The sequence below is a fragment of the Otolemur garnettii genome, unplaced genomic scaffold, assembly GCF_000181295.1.
Source record: "Otolemur garnettii isolate 467f Iridium unplaced genomic scaffold, OtoGar3 scaffold00011, whole genome shotgun sequence".
Taxonomy (NCBI): Eukaryota; Metazoa; Chordata; class Mammalia; order Primates; family Galagidae; genus Otolemur; species Otolemur garnettii.
In genome coordinates this window covers 9,955,683-9,972,247 of record NW_003852406.1, presented here as the reverse complement: position 1 = coordinate 9,972,247, position 16,565 = coordinate 9,955,683, and the positions used below count along the sequence as shown (strand labels likewise).

General features: G+C 44.9%; 1 protein-coding gene across 2 annotated transcripts in view; it reads right to left on the bottom strand.

Moving 5' to 3' along the window:
* CGNL1 (cingulin like 1) overlaps nucleotides 1-16,565 on the bottom strand; it is a 179,240-nt gene that overhangs the window by 35,921 nt on the left and 126,754 nt on the right. For both annotated transcript variants that reach the window (XM_003784377.3, XM_023510144.1), the window contains exons 9-10: nucleotides 2,160-2,369; nucleotides 879-983 (exon numbers count right to left, since the gene is read on the bottom strand). In XM_003784377.3, coding sequence (XP_003784425.1) covers nucleotides 879-983; nucleotides 2,160-2,369 — 315 coding nt within the window. The remainder of the gene's footprint in view (nucleotides 1-878; nucleotides 984-2,159; nucleotides 2,370-16,565) is intronic.

Below are 16,565 nucleotides of genomic sequence, written 5' to 3'. Positions count from 1 at the left end.
CCTTGAGACATCTACAAATCTGAACCCTAACTTTTAATGTGCCCCTTCCCCAACAATCCCCACACAAGGGGTCCCTAATAAAAACTTTAACAGCCTTCCTCTGAGACAACTCTCAGAAACACTGGCGTTGTACCTCCTCAGAAACTCTCCCTGGGGGGTGCCCAGGTGCTGGTTCTTTAGAACCCGAGAGTCAACAGAAGGACTCAAGCTGGATCACACAGCGTCTCCGTGCAAGGTCAATTCAGAATTTCAGTGCAGGGTTTTCTGCAAAATGCACTTTAGATAGTCTGTCTAGCCTTCAAATAGGAAAATCTCATTTTCTAAGAACCTGCTGATTTTGAATAGAGATAGCTATGCAGTTTCAAGGAAATGGCTTCCTCCTGCCCCTTCTAATAGCTGCCTTGAAGGACTGTACTCGACAGAGCGCGTTTGCCCAGAGGAGTAGGGAAATTGGCTTCTGCCAGAAAGCCAGACTCCACGCTGCCTTGGGGACTGATCCTGCCTACCTTTCCCACAATTCATATTTTATCTCTGGAAAGCTGTCAAGCTCTTTAATGTCAAGGTTTCTCAACCTTGGCACTCCTGACATTTGGGGCCAGTTCTCTCCTGTGCTTTGCAGGATTCTGAGCAGCACCCCAGCCTTCACCCCCGTGGCACCTTCCTTGTTGTGATGACCCAAAATGTCTTCAGACATTGCCAAATGTCCCTAGGTTGAGAATCACAGTCTAGATGGGTGGTTCGAAGCCCAGGGTGGTTATTACTGGTGAAAGGGAGCTATCTGGGAAGAGAGGACCGAGGACAATCCCTGCATGTCATTCCAATTTTGCTTCTCTGGGCTTCCTTTATGAGGGAGCGATGGTGACAGCCCTCGGTGTTACCTGGGCATCCTCCAGCTCACTCTCCAGGGCCCTTCTAGCTGAGGCAGCTTCTTTTTCTTCCTTTCTGGCATGGACAAGGGCCTCTTCTAATTGTCGTATTTCTTGCTGCAAAGACACAGGGTCAGTGTGTACTTAGATGGGTGCTGTACCTTGGAAACCACAGCCTTGGTGGAATGAAATGAACACAGAAGACACCCACAGACACGGCTGTCCTTGAATGCTTGTGCCTGCCTACAGCCTCAGTTCTTAATCAGGTGTGAATGTCCAGATTATCTGGGGTGATTTTTTAAAAATACAAGTACCCAGACTTACCCCATGGAAATCTGGAAATAGCAGGTACTGAATGGCCCCAGGCACACATAGTTTTGTGAAAGGTGATAGATGACGGCTATGGTTTGAATGTGTGCCCCCAAAAACATGTGCTGGAAACTTACCATTGTAGCAGTATTAAAAGGTGGGACTTTCAAGATATGATTAGGCTGAGAGCTCTGTCCTCATGAATGGATTGACAACATTACGGAGGGAATGGGTTCCTTTTAAAGGAAGGGTTCTGCCCCCTCTGGTCAGTCCCGCTCACTCTCCCTCTCCTTATCCTTCGGCCACGTGATGCATTTCACATTATGACACAGCAAGGGCACCCTTGCCAGATGCCAGCACCATATTCAATTCCTCAGCCTCCAGAACCATGAGAAATAAATTTCTCTTGCTTGTAAATGACCCAGTCTGTGATCTTCCATTATAGTAGCCGAAGATGGACTAGGGCAATGATGAGTCTGTCCCCTCTTTGTCATCAGCTGCCCTTTGTTACTGCTATCAGTGTGCATCTCTTGCTAACAGCTTCCCACTTCTAGAGGTCTAGCTAACCAGATAATTGGTTTGTTAACACCTTTGTAACTTCAAAAACATCACCTCCGTGTTAAAAAGAATAAATAGTCTTGAGTGAGAATTGGTCTGCTGATGGTGTTAAGATAGCCTTTCAGGTGTTTGGAGGCCTCTGGGAAGGCTCAGAGGACTGAGGGGGCCTGAGGCCTGGGTGAGTGGGGATCCCCGTGCTAAACTCGAGTTTCCCATCTGACTTCTCCCTCCTTGGTCCCAGGCCTCCCAGTCATACCCCGCCCAGAGGAACAAAAGAAATGGCTTACAGAGGATATATATTCGCTATTGCCTTGACCTTTCCTACTAAACTATGGTAGTAAATCCCTTCCCCACTTCTGAAACTAGTTGTACAGGAAAGAAGGATGGGTAGCTGCCAGACCCGGGCTCAGGCCCAGAGAGCCTCACCTCGCTCTTCTCCAGTGTTTCTTTTGCTTTGGCTTCGTTGCCTTCCATGTCTTCAATCTGCCTCTGAAGCTGAGCGACTCTCCGCTCTAGCTCTGCGATCCTTCCCTGGAGCTTTTCATTCTCCTCCTGCAGAGCCTTCACTCGCATTTCAGTCCCCACCTGGCTTTGCTCTGAAGTGTTGCTCCTCCGGCTGGCCAAGACCTCGACATTCTGTTAAAAACACACAGCGAGAAAACAGTAACGGGTGTTAAGGGGCAGTCTGCAAGCTGAGAGAAGGGCTGGTGTTTATGAAAAACCCACTCTGTGCCAGGCCCTGTGCTGAGCCGGGGGTCGGCAAATGACAGCCTGCAGGCCAAATCCAGCCTGCCACCTGGTTTTTTTTCTTTTTTTATTACAAATGCAGCGTTATTGGAACACAGCCACACCCATCTGTTTGCAGATTGTCTGTGGCTGTTTTCAAGCTACAACAGCAGAGCTGAGTGGTTGTGACAGAGACCGCAAGGCCTAGGGCATGCCACGAAACCTCCAAGGTTTACTATCTGAGCTTTTTATGGGAAAAGTGTGCCAACGCTTGTCTGAGTTATATCCCTTACATGGGATTTCAACCTTTTAACAGTTCTAGAAGGTGGGTGTGCTGAGACTCGGGCAGGTTAAAATACCTTCTCCAAGATCACTTAGGAGGAACTGCATTCAGGCAGACTGAACCCAGCACCTGTCCTCATAACCCCTGCCCTCTGAGACATTCACTTCCCTGCTCTCTTCACATGGGCAGAGCCTTTAATAGAAGCTCTTGACGAAGGGCAACTTCTGTGTATAGATTTTTTAACGTCCAAGTTAAAATTTGCTTTGGTTATGATATAGCTCATCGCATAAGCTCTAGGTGCTATCATCTGAAAGTGAGCTCATGCTACACACAAATCACAAGAAAAATGGTAACACTTGCAGGATGGTTGCTGTTCATTCCAGATGCCATATGGGCTTTGTATTCTTTGGTTTAGCAACTTGAAGTGATGATTAGTGATCCTGTCTAGCGCTCCAACTTCTCGGGCAGATCTCTTGCCTGTCCTCCATTTCTCTACTGGTATTTCTGCTGATATCAGCAAATCTCATGCCCATCAAAATACTGCAGATGCCTGCCAGGGAAAAAAGGCCCAGGCAGGGCAAGACTGGGCTTTGAAAGTCTATATATCTCAGCCCCCTTGGAACAGCTACCTATTAGAATTGCTTGCATAGCCTTTTGGAAAGATCTATACATCTTTTAATAGTACAGTAAGTTTATTCTGAACTTAATCTGTTAGAGCAGCGGTTCTCAACCTGTGGGTCGCAATCCTTTTTTAACAATGAAAATACGTTGCAGCATCAGGAAGGTTGAGAACCACTGAGTTAGAGAGTTTCAGAAACTACAGCATCTTTTCATAGCCCAAATGTTTAATTCTAGACATCTGGGAGAGCCTGTCAGCACCAGGCAGCTGAGTTAGAATGAGGTTAGCTGGCACTGCTGCAGAAAAATAAGGTGCCTGGGAGCTGGGATTTCTTGGGACCACTTGAATATCATCTCCTAATGAAGCCAAGAAGAAGATGCAACATAAAGATGAACAGAGGAGAAATAAAGTGTGGTGGAAAACTGGAGGATGGATCTAAAGGATCCAATAACTGGTTAAGAAAGAAAATCTAGATGGCCCATTCCTGCCCTAACTCTTCCATGAAAATACGAGACAAGACTACAGTTACCAAGAAGTGCAGACTGGCATAAGGATAACAATATAAATCAGTGGAATAGAGTTGAGAGTCCAGGAATAAACGCTCACATTTATAGACAAGTGATTTCCAACAAGACTGCCAAGATGAGTCAATGGGAAAGACCAGCCTTCAACAAACGGCGCTGGGACAGCTAGATAACCACAGGCAAAAGAATCAAGTTAGACCCCTGCCTCAGACCACACACAGAAATTAACTCAAATGGTTCATAGACCCACATGGAACATCTAAAGCTATAAAACTCTTAAAACATGAGAATGAACGTTTGTGACTTTGGGTTAGGTAATATAGCCTTCTTAGCTATATTACCAAAAGCTATCCTAACAAAAGAATAAATGAAGAGTTCTTCAAAATTTAAAACTTTTGTGCTTCAAATGATACCATTAAGCAAATGAAACAAAAACACCGGATGAGAGAAAATATTTATAAATCATCTATCTGACAAAGAACTCATATTCAGCATATGTGTGAGTCACTATGAAAATTTTGAGACAAGCTGTGTTATGGTCTATTATTTCACTTCCCAGAAACACAGTCTACAGGTCAACAGCATCCTTTCTGATTCACCAGCAGGAGTTTCAACTTGCCCAGCCTATCGGTGTTGCTGTGAGGACTTCTTTTGTTTCCATCCATGTGGATTTTATGCTTCTAATTTTTTTATATCTCAAAACTTTCACAATGCTCACCTGTAAGGTATTCTTTAATTCAACAATGAAATAATAAATGGCCCGGGGGGGGGGGGCAAAGGATCTGAATAGTCATTTTTATCAAAGAAAATATACAAAAATATAATAAGCATATGACAAGATGCTCAACATCTTAGACATTAGGGAAATGCAAATCAAAATTATAACAAGATACTACTGCACACACACTATGATGACTATAATCAAAAAGACAGTAACAAGTATTGGGAGGATGTAGAGAAATCAGAATCCTCATAGATTGCTGGTAGGAATATAAAATGGTAGTCACTTGGAAAACAGTCTGGCAATGCCTCAAAACGTTCAACATAGAGTTACCCTATGCCCCAGCCATTTCACTCCTTGGTATACACCTAAGAGAAATACAAACATATATTCACATAAAAACTTGTACACAAATGTTCACAGCAGCATTACTCATTGTACCCTGAATTGTACACTTGAAATAAATGAGTTGTTTGTTATATGAATTATTATGTCTTAATATGGCTGTTTCTAAAAAGGGAAGGGAGAAGCCAAGGGAAACAGAGGACCGGACATAGGTAGATAGTACCCAAAAGTTGGAAACAATGCAAATCAACCAGTGGATGGGCAAACAATATGTGGCATATCTATACAAGGGAATATTACTTGGCTATAAAAAGGAATAAAACACTGATGCATGCTGCAACCTGGATGAACTTTGAAAACATTATTTTTAGTGAAAGAGGCCAATCACACACAAAGTCCATATTGGGCAGGGCATGATAGCTCAGGCCTATAATCCTAGCACTCTGAGAGGCAAAGGCAGGTGGATTGCTTGAGCTCAGGAATTCAAGACCAGCCTGAAGAATGAAACCCTGTCTCTGCTCAAAATGGAAAAAAAACCCAAAAAACTAGCCCAGTGTGGTGGCAGGCACCTGTAGTCTCAGCTACTTGGGAGGCTGAGGCAAGAGGATTGCTCAAGTCCAAGAGTTGGAGGTTGCTGTGAGCTATGATGAGATAGCACTCTACCCAGAGCAACTGAGACTATCTCAAAAAAAAAAAAAAATCCATATTGACATTTACATAAAATGTCTGGAATAGCAAATCTACAGAGACAGGAAGTAGACAGTGGGGAAGGGGGAGTGGCTGCTAATAGGTTTGGCATTTCTTTCGGGATATGATGAAAATGTGCTATCATTGACTGTGGTGATGGTTGTACAACTCTATGAACACGGTAAAAACCACAGAATTGGCTCGGCGCCTATAGCTCAACCGGCTAAGGCGCCAGCCACGTACACCTAAGGTGGCGGGTTCGAATCCCCAGCCCGGACCCGCCAAACAACAACGACGGCTGCAACCAAAAAATAGCCGGGTGCTGTGGCGGGTGCCTGTGGTCCCAGCTACTTGGGAGGCAGAGGCAGGAGACTCGCCTGAGCCCAGGAGTTGGAGGTTGCTGTGAGCTGTAATGCCACGGCACTCTGCCCAGGGGGACAGCTTGAGGCTCTGTCTCAAAAAAAAAAAAAAAAAAACCACAGAATTGTACACTTTAAATAAATGAGTTGTATTTTATAAATTATTATATCATAATATGGCTGTTTTAAAAAAGGGAAGGGGGAAGCCAAGGGAAACAGAGGACTGGAGTAGGGATGGTGGGCAGAGATGATGTATTTACCCTGGTGGTCGGGAGGTTTGCTCAATGTTAGTGCGAGGAAGAGGAGATGCGAGATAGCTGTCCAAAATTTTCAGTAAAGCCAAGAACACTTACATGTGGTGTAGTCGATGTCTTTTTGTTCACACAGAAATCTCAGGAAGGAGGACACTGAACACCAGCCCTAGTTTAACCTGGATTGGGGACTACCTGGCAGCCAGGCACACTGCATAAGGGAAGCGGATGGCAGGGTGATGGTTAGAACAAGATGTGCAAGTGCATCGCTCAGCCCCTGGAGGGCAGCGACCTAGTCCAATCCTAACTTTCCCAGTGGCACGCTCTGGGAGCCTCTCTATTTGCTAAGACACTTAGGCCTCTTTTGATGATCTATAAAGTAATCAGGTTTTTTCCCTGCATCTTTATAGTGTGGTAGATCACGCCAGGGCCTGTCTCACACTGGTCCACATATGGAAGTGCTCCACATAAGGAACTTTCATTGAGTACACGCGGTGCATGTCCTGTCAATGAAAATCAGGTCAACTTAAGGAAGTGGTCCATGAAGGGAGGTGGTCAACTACAGAGGCTCTACTGTAATTCAACATAAGGCTCTTCTGGCAAATCTTCCCCAAAACCCTCGTCCGTGTCCACAACCCCCCCTCCTCCCCACACCCACTTCACTATTTTCTATAAAGTCCATAGGACACATTTTTCTTTCCTGAAACCTAATCCACCTGCAAAAGTCCTAGATTGTAAAAAATAAAATAAACAAAAGTCCTAGATTGTAAAAAACAAAATAAAATAAAAATCACATCCCTGTGTTCAAGACAAGTACTAAGTGCAAGTTCCACTCCCTGACTTCCCAGAAAAGAAAAGAAAATTGGTCAAGAGGACCTCCAAACTCCTCCCAACTCTTGAGTGCTTTGATCTAGGCATCATCTTTTCCACATGTTTAAGTTTGTATCTCATGAATGTGACAAAGATAGCTTCTGAACCTCACCAAGACAGAGCTGATACAGAACCAATCAGACGGGAGGTCAGCGGGGACAAATACAGCTGCCCTCACTCAAGTTGCTGGTGCTATGTTTCTGCGATTCTTTGACCTTGAGTTCTGTGTGTCAAGACCAGAGAGGATGCTCCATCATAAATACAACCAGAGCAGACAGTTAAGGGCTTGCTTATTAATCCATTTCATACCACCTACGTAAGTCTATTGGAGTCTATGGAGTCACTTTTTAATATTTAATTATTTATTTACATAGGCAGTCCTAAGTGGTTAACAAAAATCATCTCCAATTCCATTGTCACTATGAAAAGTTGGAAACACCACACTGGACCATCACCCCAAAGGCCAAAGTAGCAAATGTACTATTTTTGTATTGTTTTTCAAGATTGGACCATCACTAAAAATTATACTAAGTTTTTTGTTTGTTTGTTTGTTTGTTTATTTGTTTTACCTATCAGGCAGCCAAGGTCAAAAGGTTTAATAACAGTGTGTGGGCAGTGTGCGGAAACAGGCATTCTCATCCATTGCTGATAGGGCTGGAAATTGGAATGAGTTCCTGGAGGGCAAGTTGGTAGTATCTACCAAAATTCTAATGTACATTCCTTTTGATCCAGCAAAGTCTCTTCCAGAACTTTATCCTACACGGGTACAAAATGGCATAGGAATGAGATTATGCATTGAGGTCCTATAATAGCAAAAGACTGCAAACAACTAAATGCCAATTAATTGGGCACTAGTTAAATAAATGACATCAGTTCAATGATATTCTGTGCAGTGGGGGGGGGGAAGAATGAGAGAGAGGAAAAAGCAAGTGACAGAACAGTAAGCAGGGTGTGCTTCTGTGCATACACAAAGCAGGTGAAGGGGGACAGAGACGTAGCTGGTCACACTGAGTAGTATAAGGAAGGGAAATGGAGCTGTGGACAAATGTGGAGGACGTTTTCAATTGTAAACCTTGTCATTTTTAGTTTTTTAGACAGAATCTCACTTTGTCACCCTGGGTAGAGTGCCGTGGCGCCATAGCTCACAGCAACCTCTAACTCTTGGGCTCAAGTGATTCTCTTGCCTCTCAGCCTCCCAAGTAGCTGGGACAACAGGTGCCTGCCACAATGCCTGGCTATTTTTAGAAATGGGGTCTTGCTCTTGCTCAGGCTGGTCTCGAGTTACTGAGCTCAAGCAATCCACCTGCTTCAGCCTCCCAGAGTGTTAGGATTACAGGTATGAGCCACCATGCTTAGCCTTAATCCTTATCATTTTAAAATTCTGAACCACAGAAATTTAACATGTATTAAAAGTTTTAAAATAAACATACGTTTTGTTTGAAAAATACTGACCATCAATAGTCACAGGCACTTGGTGGACAACCCACCTCCTCTGCAAGTTCTCACCTCCTCCAGCCTCTAGAAACCTTCCTCCTGCCTGTTCACAGATACGGCTGGGCCAGGAGAGATAGTGGCGCGCCGGGAGCAGCTGTACAAACAGTGCATAGGGCCAACTCTCCCACGCTGGTTTACATAGTTAAGCAATCCCTTTTCACCACATACAGCTGGGAGAGGGGAAAAGACCCAGGTGGCCTAGGACTTGCAACTGCATGAATGCTTCTCCAGCTTTTCCACTGCAGCTACACCACGGCAGAGAAGTTCAACGGGGCAATGAGAGATATCCAAGGACAGCAAAGAACTGCTTCCAAGAGGCAGGTTTTTCCATTAATTATGCGTGTAACTCTTGCATTCAGCCCCATAACATTTCTCATTCTACTGTATCCCTTTTTATATTAAGAACACTGGGTTCTTGGTATTCTGGGAAGCGCTATTACCTTATCCCGTGAGTTTGCCAAGCACCCTCCATCCCATCCATCCAGGAACACAAACCCCACCCTGAGTCATAAACACATAAATCACCTGAAGATTGGAATTCTCATTTTTACTTCTAAAAATGTGAATCTAACCATGCAGAGGAAAGCACAGGGGCTCAAGCTGTGCCCCTTGCTGGAGGCTTCCACTTGGCATGGGCTGAGAGAACCTCGGTTTCCTCTTCTATTAAAAGGGGATGAAGTTACCTGCCTCGTCTATCACTCGAAATTGGAATGTCTAGTCCAATGAGAATCCATCTCAAGGTAGCCACAGTTACTACTAGGCCAACCAAACCTCTGTCTCTTTCCCAAAGGGAAAGGACTTTGCACAGTCTGTCCATGTGGTTCTAAATCACCAGCTTGGCTTCAGACCACAACCTATACATTTTTACCAGCTGAAAGTCAAGTCTAGACTTCTTGAAAAAGACAAGCTGAGATCTTCTAATAATCTTTCCAGGGTGACTGCACTGTACAAGTAAGATGACCCTCTATCTTATGTCAAGGGCAAGTCAGGTTTCTTGGTTGGCTGACTTATTAAAAATTTAGCCCCATTTCCCAATCAAGAGTGTTCTGGCAAACTGATGGTAACTAAGAAAAAAATTATTCTAACTCAGACAATAGCATGTTTGTAAAATTGCTAAATTTCTGCTACTTTTAAAACACTTGTCTTTTAACCATATGCTCCAATTATCTTTTTTTTTCCTTTTTTTTGAGACAAAGTCTCACTTTGTTGCACCAGGGAAAGTATAGTCGTGTATCGTAGCTCACAGCAACCTCAAACGCCTGGGTTCAAGGAATCCTTCTGCCTCAGCCTCCCAAGTAGTTGGGACTATAGATAGGCCCCACCATGCTCAGCTAATTTTTGTATTTTTAGTGGAGCCAGAGTCTCACTCTTGCTCCAACTCCTGACCTTAAACAATCCTCCCACCTCAGCCTCCCCACAGTGCTAGGATTATAGGTGTGAGTCACTGTGCCCAGCCCAATGATCAATTTAAAAGGAGAGGAAAAAAGGAATATGCAATTATCTCCCTCTCTCTCTCTCACTGTTAAATCCCAGTCTTTGCTAGGTACCACCATTCATTGCAAATAATGACTTGCTTACAAACTAGCATATTTTCATGAGTTAATGCCCATGTTTAGAAAATATTCACACTGGCTCCTAAAGCCAGAGGAAACTTTTATTCATGACAAGCACAAAACCCCCAAATAGCACCTCCATGGTCACATCGGGGGTTCTGCCTTATCAAATGAGCTGACGCGCTTTCCTCATAAAAGCACAGACCTGACACCTGGACAGGCTTGCTGCTGATGGGTGACAAGTGACCGCACAGGGCACTGTCCCGGCTTGTCCTGGTGCCGACCCGACACTCAGGCACATCAGGTTTTACTAATTAACAAGGCCTCGGCCACAGCCGGCTTTGTTTCCTCTCTGTCTCCCTTTTTTTTGCTGAATGAGTGAAAGCAGCTGAGGCGTGGAGGCCGGGGCATCCGGAGAATGGAATGTCGATGTGTCAGTTCCGTCTGGCTGGCCATCCCCACGCTCCAGCGTGTTGAGGCTGCAGGATCCCAGCTGAGGGGTACCAAAGGGTCCCCCAGGTCAGCTCATGTGCCGGGAAGATACCATCTTCTCGCCATCAGCGTCCACTTTTATTTGCACACTGAAGGCCTGGGTCACAAAAAAACAAGTCCCTGTGTGCGTCTCTAGCTTCTCCCTTTCCTGAGCACAAGAGAAACAACTCAGGGGGAGAAGCAGTATAGATTTTAGTCTTTAGTAGCTTCCTCCATCCCTGTCCCTGGGATTAGGTGTGGTGAGGTACGTGGGCACTGCCACAGGTTTCTCAGGCAAGCTCTCCAGCCCTGAGTTCAAGTCACATCCTTAAAGACTACGTACTAAGTAATATTGCCCTAAGTGGGCCAGAAAAATAAAAAAAGAAAGACGTATGAAAGCTTTAAAAAATCTGAAATTCCTAAAAAGTGATGGATTTCTTCCTTCCTCCTTTTCGACTCTGTGTACCATTTTGTTTTTTGGTCAAGATGGCACTGAGTCATTTGAAAACATTGTTTTTAACCCCATGCTCCAAGAATGACACCAGAGTTTCCAATTTTCTCTCAGTGTATTTACCAAATGCTGACTCGGTTCGCTCCCCTTATATTTGCAGTTCAGAACTCAATTGCTTATACAGTGATAAGCTCTTTTTGTTTGTTTGGTGGGAGAGAGAGGGAAAAATGTGGCAAAGGAAGGGACAAAGAAATAGAGGTGCTCATTACCAAACCCCCAAATATTTCCAAGGAAGAGTCCGTTCCAAAGCCAAGAATAGCGGAGGCAATGCTCAATTTCCTTTTGTTGGAAGATGTGGATTCGAGACCAGACCCTGCTAATAATTTGCTGTGTGAGGACCTTAGGAGAGTCATTTAACTTCCACCTGGCTTCAGTTTCCTCTTCTGTCACATGAAAGGGTCAGGCTAGCTCATCTCAATGTCCCTGCCAGCTCTGACAGTCTGGGATTCTAGATGAACTTGGGAAGTCATGGATTTAAATAAACTAAGACTGTTAAGCTATTACTCCTACCAAATCATGTTTACAATGTATTTTCAAATGCTGTCAGCTAAGATAGATCGTTCGTATCAGTGTCTCTGCCAGAGCATCCAGAGCTGAGGGTCACGTCAAAAGACAGGCAACTTCATGCCACTGAGGCAGAACAAAGTGCTACTAGTTCATCCCTCAAGGAGAGGTGCTCAAGAAGATTAAATATACCCTGTTTAGTGAAGATTTTCTTTACATCCTGTGTTTTCATGGCCGCGGTGGTAATTTTCTTGCTTACCGAACCACCTAAAAGAGATTCCCTTTTAATCCTGTTCAATTACCCAGTTTTTCCTTTAGTAACTCCATGATCACATAGGCTGAAAATATCATTGGTTTTCTTTTTTTTTTGAGACAGAGCCCCAAGCTATCCCCCTGGATAGAGTGCTGTGGCATCGCAGCTCACAGCAACCTCCAACTCCTAGGCTCAAGCGAGTCTACTGCCTCAGCCTCCCAAGTAGCTGGGACCACAGGCACCCGCCACAACGCCTGGCTATTTTTTTTTTGGTTGTAGCCATCATTGTTGTTTGGCAGGCCCAGACTGGATTTGAATCCGCCACCTTAGGTGTATGTGGCTGGTGCCTTAGCCCCTTGAGCCACAGGCGCCGAGCCATATCATCGGTTTTCTTTGCAATGTTTTCGCAAAATAAATTAATGCACTTCCCTTTAGATAGTTAAGAAATCAGGCGGCACCTGTGGCTCAAGGAGTAGGGCACCAGCCCCATATACCGGAGGTGGTGGGTTCAAACCCAGCCCTGGCCAAAAACTGCAAAAAAAAAAAAAAAAAAAGAAAGAAAGAAAGAAAGAAAAGAAAGAAATCAGAAAGATTTGTTCTCAGAGTGGCCTGTACTCCAGATATTGGTCCAAGTCAGCAGTCATGGCAATAAAATCCTCACCCTTGCTCCCAGAATGCACTTAACATACAGTAAACCTACATAGTTACCCAAGACGGGGATAAATAATGACAGACAAAAATACTCTGTCCGCAAATAGGGACAGAGCAATTAAGTGATTTTGCCAAAAGGCAACATGTTCAATAGTTCAGTCCTTGACATATGGTGAGATTCTGTTAACTACAAAATGTCCAGAATGGGCAAATCTGGAGAGATCAAAGGTAGACTAGTGTTTGACAGAGGATAGGAAAAAGGGGAAATTCAAATGAACGGGGCTTCATCTGGGGGTGATGGTATTACACAGTGATGATGGTTACCCAAATTGTGAATATATAAAAACCACTGAATTATACACTTAAAAATGGTTAAAATGGTGAATTCTGTGTTACATGGATGCTATCTTAATGAAACAAAAGGAAAAAAAAAGGTTAGCCTTGGAGTCAGCAGATCCGAAATGGTCCTGCTGGCTCTTCTCGAAGCCACAGTTATCTCATTATTCTAAAAATGAAACAAAATGTTACGCTTAGCAATGTCTCAGGCACACAGAAAGAAGTCAGTGGATGACAGCTACGTAGTAAGATCAGGTAGCCGGAAGTCACACAGCCGGACTTGGACCAGCTCTCTGACTCCCTGTCCCAGGGCCTGTGTTAGCTGCTACCAGAATCTTCCAAGTGGGGCAGCTCCTTCAGGGGAAAATCCCTTCCCCAACCCCCAGTGAGCCAGAGAAGGGGGAAGGGAGGTTCAAATCCAAAAACTCAGGGCTTTAACCACAGCCACACACTCACCAAACCGCCTCTCGGTGGGTTTCTCTGAAACACAGCCCAGGTTACAGACTTTCAGTTATGCTTTATTTTTTTAACACCACTCTTTAAAAAAATTCTTACAAAATGTTCCCCAGTTTCCCTGGGTGCTCTCAGTTTCCAGGAGATGACAAGAGCCTCACCTCCCTATTCATTTCCCTCACCCTGAGAGCGCCCCCCCCCCCAAGCTAACTTTGTGACCAGCCTGTCAAAGTTGTGTTTACATCCCCCTGCTGTGTCGTTAGCCTTCAAGGAGCTGCTGGCTGGCGGAAAGAACTCCACCCAGGCTGTGCCATACTTCCAGGGCTCTGAGTCACCAGGAAAATATTGGGGGTGGGAACAGGAAAAAAGCAGGGATTAGACTCCCAGTTGGATTTGCTGTCACAGACAGACCGCATGGCTCTGTAAATGGTTCCAGATTAGCCTGCTGTCAGCACACACATGTCCAACTGGCTGAACAGGATTTTTGAAGAAAGCAAGATAAGCAAGCAGGTCCTCCAGAGCACTGCCCCTTGGAGAGTTGCAGGGACCTCTCCAAGATAAACCTAAGGCCCAATCTGGAAGCCAACAGGTCCTGACTGAGTCCACAGTTCTATACTGCTCCCTGCCCAGGGATCCTCTTATCTGTGAAAGTTGATCTTTCGACTTTCCCATTTTGCTGCTACCATATGTCCATAAATGCAGAGTGGATCAACCCTGGAGTGTATAAATCAGGCATTTAAAAAATTAATAAGAATGCTTAGACCAAGAACTCTTGATCCAATGACCATTCTTACTAGTACCTCTCTGCACCCCCAAACAAGACCAAATATCTATGTAGACAATTGTCATTTCCCTTTGCCCCGCCTCCACCCCCACCCCACCACCTCCATGGCTATAGGAAAAAGGTGGTAGCAGGGACGAGAGAAGGAAAAGAAAGACGGATACCACCTTGGCAGGCAGGAAGCCAGGCCAAGACTTGCCAAGTGCTGAGGCTGACTCTCACCCTGCCCCCAGGGTCAAGACGAGACTCACAAGAAGGGTGACCTTCGTTTATTTCCTCCTTAAAAGCACTTGGCTGTTCCCTGGGACACAGCAGAGCAGAACAGCCTCCTGCAAACCTCATGGTTCCCCAGGCCCCCCTCCCTGCAGGTCAGCCTGCTGGGGTTAGCAGTCAGCTCTAGCTGACCAGCAAAGGGAACAGGGCCAGAATAGAAATGTCCTCATCCTGGTATGGTCACCTGTCTACTCTGAGGTTTTGTCCAATTACTACATCTCTGAATTGCAGTTTGGTTTTCTTAAAAAACAAGGGTGGCGTTATGGATCCATTCATGGCATGGATCAAGAAAAATGAAAGATAATAGCGCCAAATGTCAAAGCACTAGTCACACAGAAACAGCAAACAGTGTTCAGGAAGGAGTGACTATGTGCCACTCAGTAGTAGTCTTTGTAAGACATAAATCACAGATTTCCTTCTGGACAGAGGCCTTGGAGCAGGCGTGGTGACTTGCTGGTTCCTGGCCCCTTAGACCAATTGTTCCGCAGCCATGCCGTTGGCAGGACTCTCAGCCCCTCCTTTGCTTTTTCTGTGTGTGTATTGTTTGTTTTTTGGGTTTTGGATGTTTTTTATTTTTTTTCTTTTGAGACAGGGTCTTGCTCTGTCACCCCAGATAGTAGAGTACAATGGCATCAGCATAGCTAACTTCAACCTCAGAGTCCTGGGTTCAAGTGATCCTTCTGCCTCAGGTTCTCAAGTAACTGGAACTGGAGGTGTATACCACAACACCTGGATAGTTTTTCTTTTTCTTTTTCTTTTTTTTTTTTTTTTTAAGAGACAGAGTCTCACTTTGTCGTTCTTGGTAGAGTGCCACGGTGTCACAACTCACAGCAACCTCCAGCTCTTGGGCTTAGGCGATTCTCTTGCATCAGCCTCCCAAGTAGCTGGGACTACAGGCACCCGCCACAATGCCTGGCTATTTTTTTGTTGCAGTTTGGGTAGGACTGGGTTCGAACCCGCCACCCTCAGTATATGGGGCCGGTGCCCTACTCACTGAGCCACAGGTGCTGCCCAGTTTTTCTATTTTTAGTAAACATGGTATCTCCCTCTTTCTCAGGCTGTTCTCTACCCACTGAGATCAAAGGATCCTCCCACGTGGGCCTCCCAGAGTGCTAAGATTATAGTCATGACTCACAGTGCCCAGCAGAGTTCCTCTTTTTCTAAATGAAGAACAAAATGTCTCCTTTCCCCTCTGAAAAGTGAGGAGAAACAGAGGGGGAGGGATGGAGAAACCAAGTCTGATGAAAGACCTGCCCTAGGACTTCTCTAGAACCAGCTTCCATCTGTTTCTAAAAGTCCCAGACCAGGGTCAGAGAACTTGGGACTGTGTGATCTGAAGCAGTCACTTCTCTGAGCCTCCTGCTATAACTATTAACATAAAACATGGGACGGGGAGGGACTCCAATTAAGGACTGAAATGCCCACCATTGATTGTCTACACCAACGGTTCTCAATCTGTGAGTCACGACCCACAGGAACTGTATTAAAGGGTTGAGGCATTAGGAAGATTGAGAACCACTGGTCTACACTCAATGAACATGCAAGCTGAACTAGGTACGGTGCCATTCTTAAAGAGTTAAACATGTTCACAGTGAAATGCACAAGCACAGCAACTGTCTAACAGTCTCCAAGGTCATGGCCACCTCTGTGACTGAGAATATAGTGTCTGCATGGCAGCTAGAGGTGATTTCCTCTCTCTAACCCTCCAAAGTTTCCATTTCTCTAGATAAATTAAAATATACCTGGATATTCACTCATTTGTTCATATCTCACTCACTCATAAAGTCATAGCATGTCCGCATTATTTGAGATACCAAATTTCTCAGGTTCAAATCCTAATTTGAACCTCCAATACTCCCACCTCCCACTGTATCTCTGACAGAGAAGCAACCATCCAGCTTCCAAGGACTGGAAACAATGCTTCCTCTCCCAACAAACCTTCCCAGGCCCCACCACTCTCAGTCATGTAAATGTCTCCTTCATGCCGAGCTGACATCTGTCTACCTACGATGTCACTGGGATCAACCAAGGATGGTACCGTCCTTCTTCCAAATCACACCCTTTCAAACATTTGCAGTCTACCCTCATGCCATCTTATCTTGTCTTTTCTTCTTTAGGCTAAACTTTCCAAGGTCCTTCCTCATCCGCTGGGACATAACAGTAGATA